Source organism: Plecotus auritus (genome assembly GCF_963455305.1).
Source record: "Plecotus auritus genome assembly, chromosome: 12".
Lineage (NCBI taxonomy): Eukaryota > Metazoa > Chordata > Mammalia > Chiroptera > Vespertilionidae > Plecotus > Plecotus auritus.
Window position 1 is genome coordinate 30,767,135 of NC_137778.1, and position 8,661 is coordinate 30,775,795.

Here is an 8,661-nt window from a genome sequence, read left to right on the forward strand (position 1 = left end):
CCCAGAAAAAGAAAAGTAAAAGGAAAATGGCCTAGGATAGGTCCTCTGGTTTAAAGCTCTTAAAAAATGGTGCTGGCCAGAGCATAGGCTGTCCAGACTTGTGCTTTGTGCAAAATGCAAAGGAGCTCCCCCACACTGCGTCCACAGGCCCACTCCCACCCCCCGGGGAAAAGGGTAGGGTCAGGGAAAGGAGGAACTCCAAAGACAGATCATCTCATTGGGAGTAATCTGTGATCTGTGGTTACAGTTCACTAAAATAGATTTCTCTAACTTTTTATAAATTTCTCCAGCCTCTATTCCATGTTTCAACATCAGTCCTATTATAAAAAATATCTCTTCTTACAAAGTATTTTATTATTTTAATAAACTAACCACAGATTAAGGTCAGCTATGGCTTAACAAAAGAAGCCGGGATGTTAAGTTCATTCTCCAAAAACAGAGAGGAAAGGAGAAAGAATCACTTAAATAGGAAAAAAAATATTTTAAAAAATGTTTTTGCTTGCTGGGATCTTTTGTTTCTTTTCCTTAAAAAAAAGAAGTCAAAAAAATAAGTTGCTTTCTACAGAAATGCAGCAGCAGAGGATGGTAGTGCTCTATTTAGGTTTTTGGTTTTGTTTGAAACAGTCTGGCCAAAGGTCTATCCTTCTCCCACCCCTCCCAAGGCACACTCAAACTCCAATATGTGGTTATTGCTAAGTAGTTAAAAAAAGATCACCTCTGTACCAGTTCACCTGGAGAAAATTCAACACACACAGCTGCTCTTCTCATCACTCTCTTCCCTTCCCCGAGGGAACTTTTTTTAAAAAATAAAATTAAAGTCTTTTTTTTTTTTTTTTTTAAATCACAACCTTCTTAATTTAGCTGAGTTCAGCCCTCAAAAAGGATGAGGAAAAGATAGGGGGCAATCAACAACCTCCTCTCAAACTAGAACAGATGACAGATGGTGTTTAGAAGGAAATAAAACTTAAGAGGAAAAGGCTTCCCCTTTTAAGTTTGTCCCTTCCCATCTCAACAAACCCATTTCAAACTACCTCCCTCCTAATAGGCATCCATGAGCACACATTACTGCCCTGTCTTTCCAGATTCTTCAGGAGGAAGAATTTATCCAACCCTAGTTTCTATCTTAATTCAAATCAATGGCCAATTTGTCTTAATTTCCCAGTTTCTCTCCACACTCCCAATTCCACCACCATGCGCTTTTTTTCAACCTAAAAGAACTTTGGTCTGTTTTTTTTTTCCTTTTATTGACTGAGAACCACCTTTGCCTTCTCCTTTCCCAGATGGCTAACCATCTCCCCATCCCCACATACCAAACCTGCCCCTACTGCTTTCATGGACCCAAGGGGTTATGAGACAGAATCATCATCTTTCTCCTTTGTACCTCCTCAGTCCCATCAATCAAGATCTGCAAAGGACTAGTACAGCCCTTGAGGCACCGTCAGCCCTGACCTGCTCTTGCCAGCCTGGCAACTCTCCAGCACACACACACTTAAAAGTTTCTCGCCAGGCTCCCACAAACATTACTGCATTTGCCCCATCAACATGGGGGCTGGGTCTTGATGAGCCAATTAGTTGAGCTTAACTTTCTTGGTTTACCCCCTTGCCCTCCAAGGTCCCCTCATTCAGAACCTGTGCACGAGCAGCTCCCCACCCAGTTCCCGTTCCTTCCTCCTCAGTTCTTCCCTATAACAGCAGGAGCAGAAGTTGTTTGTCTCAGGGTGTCCATAGAAGCTGCAGTTCGGTTGTTTGCATTTGGTCTGGGTTGTGGGAAGCCCCCTGGGCCCTCCAGCCCATCCATCTGGCTCAGGGGGCTCTTGGTAGCCGTTGCTATAGGAATCAGCCACACGGAAGTGGGGTGGTAACAATGTACCCCTATGAACTCCATCCTGGGAGTGACTGCCTGGCTCCAGAGAAAGGCTGCTGTCCTGATGGGGGTAGGGTCGCCCAGGAGGGCATTGTCTAGGGAAGGTGGCATATGGTGGTAGGCCACCCCCACATGGACCCCCTGCCAACTGCCTCCGGGGTTCCTGGCAGTGAACTCCACCCCCAGAAGGCCGAGGGATTGTAAAGCCCCCAGGGTAGCCAGTAGAAAATGCCATTGCCTTGGACTCTGTTTGGGGGGCAGTCAGCAGCTCCTCCCCACCATCTGGCTCTGGCTTTTTGGCTGGAGGAGGCCCACTCCCTACCCCTCCATTCATGATCTTCCTCTCTGACTCCTTCTGCTTCTGCTCTGCCAGGAATCTCTCCTCAGCATCAGAAAGGTAGCGCTGGATCATCTCCTCCTGATATTGGTGACGGTGACCCATCTTCAGGGTTCCAACAAAAATAAACTTCCCCTCCCCTTGCATTGCAATCCTCATGATGCTCAGGCTTTGCATCACCTCCTGGCTATACTTGCTCCCTCCATTACCCACAGACTCAGATGTAGGCTTTTCAGACACAGGCCCATCCCCAGCTGCCTCCTCTTTGCCACCCTTCCAGCTCTTCAGTGAGTTTTTCTTCTTCTTCTCCAGTGTCTCAGTGCCACTGCTCACTCCTGACCCTGTTCCCATCCCTCCAGGCTTAGAACCCTTGCTGTGCATCAGGCCTCCCATGTTCTTCTTGAGCTTGCTTCCCAAGGTTTTGCCAAAGCTACCCAGTTTGTTAGCCACAGAATCTGCCCTCTTCTTGTCCTTCTCCCGATCTCGTTTTGATTTTTCTTTCCGCTTGCTGCCCTCATTGCTGGTGGAACTGCTGCCAACTGACTCCTTGTCTGATTCCCCAGACTCAGGAGTGGACCGGGCCTCATCTCCTGCTGAAGCAGTGGGGGACTCAGGCTGGGCCAGGGGAGCCTGCAAGAGACAAAAACAGGACTGTCAGTTATCTCATTGGTCTGAGTTGGGGGAGGTCCCTGGGGATCCCTAGTTTATCCATATGTCTCATGGGGCTCCCAGTAGCCATTGCTACAGGAATTAGCCAAGTGAAAAAGGGTGGTAACACCCCTATGAACCATCCCTAAGTGACTGCCCAGTTTTAGAGAAGGGCTGCTGTCATGATGGGGAAGGGTCACCCAGGAGGGCATTGTCCTTCCCCAGTTCCAGTCACTCTCCCATAGACAAGGGATAGATGTATCTAATATCTAACTGTAATGTCACCACCTGCAATGACTTCCTTCTGTAATAATGAAGCCTGCAACTCTTCTAGAGCAATGAATAACTACAGTACATGGCCTCTGGGTAAGGACAGAATATTCTATAGATACTGGAGCGTTCTTTATTTGATTCTAAATTTCTCTATGCTAAATTCTTCCCAAAATTAAACTCGAAGAAAGTCTTGTCTAACCACAACCAACCAACCAACCAACCAATTGCAACCATTCTGAAGCCTCTCAACTTTTAGACATTCAACAATGGAGTCCATCAATTTGCCCTTGCTCCTGTGATCCTGTTTATGGATACTGATGACATCCTCAGAACCTTCTGGATCAGGAGCTCTTTAAGCTGTTCTGTCTCTTCTGGTGCCAACACAGAGGTCTATGTATAGATAGCTTAGGACAGTGGTCGGCAAACTGCGGCTCACGAGCCACATGCGGCTCTTTGGCCCCTTGAGTGTGGCTCTTCCACAAAATACCACGGCCTGGGCGAGTCTATTTTGAAGAAGTCGCGTTAGAAGAAGTTTAAAAAATTTGGCTCTCAAAAGAAATTTCAATCGTTGTACTGTTGATATTTGGTTCCGTTGACTAATGAGTTTGCCCACCACTGCCTTAGGATAAAGTAGTGATAACCTCAAGTTCACCAAAAAGTCCAGAAAACTTTTCTTGAAGAATGTGTTTTGGTATCAAAAAGCAGAGCTTGGTTGGAGAGGAGATGTGGAAAATGGGAGGCACTAACAGGTAGAAAGACAGAAAAAAAGTATCTTTGGGAACTTATTTGATATTTTCCAGTTATTCCTAATTTGGAATCATAAGCCATCACTCAGAAGAGATTCAGAAAGAGAACACCACCAGTCTTATTCTCCCTGTCACTGAAAATGAGGATCAACAAGGGTCCGGTGGAGATGTCCTCACCTGAGCATCAGAGGACACTGGGATCCACTTCACGTTCATGTAGCTATGCAGCAGATGCAATTTGACCTCCAGGGACAGTATTACACTGTGAAAGGGAGAAAAAAGGAATTAGAAATGTTCTGTAACCTATAAAATGCAAAGCAGTGTGATAAGTTGGGTGAGGGCCACATGGCTTGGGACTCAAAATTGGGTTTGAATGATAGCTCCACCAATTACTAAGATTGATGACCTCAAGCAAGTCACATCAACTTCTCTGAAACTCAGATGGGGTCGATAATGGGAAGAGACAGTAATATATCCTGTAGGGTTGTTATGAAGATTAAGATGGCATTTAAAAGGACACAGCACAGTGTCTAGAAAACAGGAAATTCTTACTAAACAGTAGCCATTGTTATCGTTGTTATAAATATTTAGAAGGAGCTTTTGAAAGTTAGGTGAGAACTTGGTTAAAAAGCCACAAACGCTGGGTTTTTTTAATCAAACCCTCTCGTTTGGGTCTCAGTTTTAGGAGCCCAAAGAAGGAAGGGCTGGGTGGCTGGGTAAGAGGTAAGGGAGGAGCTTTTACATTCATATACTCTTCACAGGAAGCTGTGGTGGGAAGCAGGAGGAAGGCTAACCAGCTTATGGGAGGCAGAGCAAGCAGTGGGGGAGAACATATTTTTCTTGCTGTTTAAATTCCACAGAGACAAAAATCCAGAGCAAATTATTTTGGTCACCTATTTAAAACCCCTCTCACTTGGTCTGGGAGAACTGTGAATTGCATATCTTGATTTTCTGATCACTGCTTTGGGGATTCTGGGAGGTATTAGTGCAAGAACACTCTTCATATGTAAGGAAAGAACAAGTCCAGGATTCCCATCTTTCACAGGGAGAAAAAGCAGTTCCATGCTGCAAAAGTCCTGGTGCTCAACCTGTCTTTCACCTGTCCGTCGTCCCAAAAATATGGAACTAGGGTGTGACTGTCTTGCCTCTGAGCTGAGAAAAAGTCCCCAGGAGACAGATGCTGTATGTGGAAGAGCTCCCAGCTACAAAGCAGATGAAAAGGATAGGCATGTCTCACCTGGCCAATCGGACATTGTCACTATCATCTTTGCCCCACTCCCAGCTCTTTCCAGGGTCCACAGCAAAGTGCAAGGGCAGCAGCTTATGCTCTGAATCTGTAAGTGGGATCACAGCTGGAGGGGGAAAAACATGTCATCAAGGAGTCTCTCCAAGGAGAGAGGAAGGCAACTGAACACAGACCGACTTCACTGAAAAGGAGGTTGAATTATACTACAGGAGGTATGATAACTGTAGTCACTTCTTATTTCTTACATGTGAATTACCCTGGCATTTAAAATTAAAGGGCTGGTTTTCCCTTAATACCCAGCACACAATTTAGGCCAATAATCCCCATGAATCCCCACCTGTCAGTCAACTGACATTCATGATGTTTTTGCTAGTTAATGTGGATTCATGGAATTGAAAGTCACTCAGACAAATAAAGAAAAGCATCATTTGGAAGGTTTTTTGGCCTTAATATATAAACCCTTTATTTCAGGGAGCAGGAAATATAAACTACTGTGTTTTCCCCCAAACCTTTGTTGTTTAATTTTAAAACCTTGGTATATCTTACAGCTTGGTAGAATAGTCTCAACATGTGCTCATTTCGTTTTTTCCAATGAAAATAAAGCAGATCAAAAAGCACCAGAGACACAGACACTGCATTCAGCACCTTGTTCCTTGCCATTCTCCTTCTGCTCCATGGACACAAGTGCAGAAAAGTGGGCTTGATCATAGGCGAGCACCAGAGGGGAGCGGTGACACTGGCTGGCGGGGACCTCCAGGGGCAGATAGATTCCCCCAAAGGGAATAGGGGCAAATGCTGCAGGAAACCACAAAGATTATTATTAAAGCTATGTTCATGCCCAATGGGCAATCCCTCTTCCTCCCTCTGCCAACTGAATCCTCCTTTCATTCCAACCCCTGCTTAATCTTTCCCAAGAAGCCTCATCAATTAATCCCAACTTGCATCTTTTGAGACCTTTGCATTGTTCTAATTTACATCTTGTTTTTCCCCCAAAGGTCTATATATCCCCTTTCCCACACTCCTCCCAGTGCTTAGACCAAAACTCTGCAAACAGTGGGTGCTTAGGGTGCAGTGAGGGTTTACTGACTCACCTTCTCCCCCAGAGTCCCTCAGCATGGTGTCTGCCACGACGACTATGGGCCTCCTAAGCACATGGGCAAGGACAAAGACATGGAATTCTTCTAGACTCTCATATACAGGCTCCTCTGAACTTTCCACCCTAGAGTTGCAGGGTGGGGAAAGAGTGGAAGGGGTTAAGTGGAAGGGAGAGGGAAGAAAACAAAACAAGAGACTCCTGAAGACCAGTTCTGCAAAAAGGAAAAAGAGGAATGTCCTTTCCTGGTTTTCTAATCCTAAGACTGCCATGGACACAGCTGATTATTTTATGCTACAATGGCTGTTTCTACTTCCATTTTACAGATGGGGAAATCCAAGAAAAGAGACTTGAAGGCTTTATGGTTGTATGGTTAAAGTAGTGTTAGGAATCTGAAGGGAATTCCTCTATTAATACTTGTCTTGTTCAACAACCTTCCTCAATTCTCTTTATAAAGTAGTTAAATACACAACTGAGTAGCCTCATCCTGCTGACTCTACCCACCACAACCATCCACACATCACACTGTCCAACAAAAACAAAAACTCCTCCTATGTTCCCTTGCTTGGAGAACAGCCTCACTATATACCTAGTAGCCTAGTCAGAAATCTGTAAAATATTTACTGTCCTTTCTCTCTCACCTCCAATTAATCACCTGGCTTGGCCAATTCCATCTCTTAAGTGTCTCTTGCATCTGTCTCCTCTGGCTTATCTGCAATCCACTACTCTTTTTTAAAAAAATATGTTTTTATTGATTTTAAAGAGAGAGGTAGAAACATCCACGAGAAACATCAATCAGCTGCCTCCATGGGCATGTGCCCTGACCAGGAATCGAACCAGTGACAGTTTGGTGCATGAGATGACACACAATCAACTGAGCCACACCAGCCGGGCTACAATCCACTACTCTTGTTCATACCCATGGCTCTCTTTCTTGAATTACTACAACTGCCTCTAGTCTCCCTCCCTCTGCTTCATCATCCACTCTGCTGTCAGTGTATTTAAATTCACAAATTTGCTCCTGTCACTCACAACTCAGTGCCTTTCCACCCCATAAAGCAATATTCAACACTGGGTGCCTGCTACAAATGCAGATTTCTGGGCCTTACCTCAGTCTCACTCAAGGGTGGAGTCCTGAAATCTGCATTTTATTTTTTATTTTTTAAAATATATTTTTATTGATTTCAGAGAGGAAGGGAAAGGGAAGGAGAGAGAGAAACATCAATGATGAGAAAGAATCATTGATTGGCTGCCTTCTGCACACCCCCCACTGGAGATCAAGCCTGCAACCCAGGCATGTGCCCTTGGCTAGACTCGAACCCGGGACCCTTCAGTTCAAAGGCTGACGCTCTAGCCACTGAGCCAAACCAACTAGGGCTGAAATCTGCATTTTAAACAATCTTCTCACATTATTTTTATGCACAATAAAGTTTGGATCAGTTATAATTTTTAACTTTTTATTATATAAAATTTCAAAATTTTAAACACATTCTAAACTAGAAAGAATATTATCCTAAACTCTCATGTATCCATCGCCCAGCCTCAACAACTATAAACACAGAGTCAATCTCATTTCACCTGCACTTTTATCTATTTCCCTATTAGCCACCGCCCCCCCCCACCCCCCCGATTATACTAAAGCAAATCCTAGACATACATTTCATCCGTGTTACAGTTTCTATCTCTAAAAAATAACTTTAAAAAATATCCACAATACCATTAATATCACACTTTAAAAAGTTAATAATAATCAAACTTGTAGACATTGGTCACATTTCCCCAATTGTCTTATATATGTCCATACATTCCAATTGGTTGATATGTCTCTTAAGTGTCTTTAAACTTACCTTTCCTCTCTCTTATTATTTTCCTTGCAATTTATTTATTGAGGAAATTGGGTCATTTGTCCTGTAGTTTCTAAAAGTCTAGATAGGACACAATTTTAATTCCTTAGCATGGTATAAGAGAAACCTGAGATGGCACACATAATATGGATACCTAGCCTCATCTATCATCTGTACCACATATTCTATATTCTGGCAATACTGAACTACCTAAAGTTCCTAGAACATACCACATTGTTACACAATCCTGTGCCCTTGCCATGGCTCCTCTCTTTTCTCCTAACATCCTCTTAGCACAGAGCTCTTTGGACTCTGAGGACTCAGTTAAGATTACTTCCTATTCCCCCATACTTACCCACTACAGTTGGCTCCATTGGTACCTAGATGCATCCGGGGTTCACTTGAGGCAAGCTTGATCAGCTCATTCCATTCCTTCTGCCATTCATCCTCTGTGTATACCAGCCCTGACTGTGAAAGACAGGCAGGGGATGTCAAGCAATTAGAGGCTAGGTTCAAGAGGCAATATTCTCCTAGCACTTGGTTTATAATTTGTACTATAAAGTCAAATCTATTCTCCCTTTTAAAACCAATATCCACGAAAGAATAGTCT

The 8,661-nt window shown here is 43.9% G+C and overlaps 1 protein-coding gene across 17 annotated transcripts in view; it reads right to left on the reverse strand.

Annotated features, from left to right (window-relative positions):
- Positions 1-838: 838 nt before the first annotated feature.
- Positions 839-8,661, reverse strand: part of OTUD7B (OTU deubiquitinase 7B) — a 55,296-nt gene continuing 47,473 nt past the window's right edge. For 11 of the 17 annotated variants that reach the window (XM_080647536.1, XM_080647549.1, XM_080647538.1 and 8 more), the window contains 6 exons: positions 8,407-8,519; positions 6,206-6,333; positions 5,760-5,909; positions 5,106-5,220; positions 4,046-4,130; positions 844-2,831 (listed from right to left, as the gene is read on the reverse strand). In XM_080647536.1, coding sequence (XP_080503662.1) covers positions 1,623-2,831; positions 4,046-4,130; positions 5,106-5,220; positions 5,760-5,909; positions 6,206-6,333; positions 8,407-8,519 — 1,800 coding nt within the window. In that variant the 3' untranslated portion in view covers positions 844-1,622. Of the gene's footprint in view, positions 2,832-4,045; positions 4,131-5,105; positions 5,221-5,759; positions 5,910-6,205; positions 6,334-8,406; positions 8,520-8,661 lie in introns of all 17 variants that reach the window. The other 6 variants (XM_080647550.1, XM_080647544.1, XM_080647540.1 and 3 more) reach the window with 4 other exon arrangements.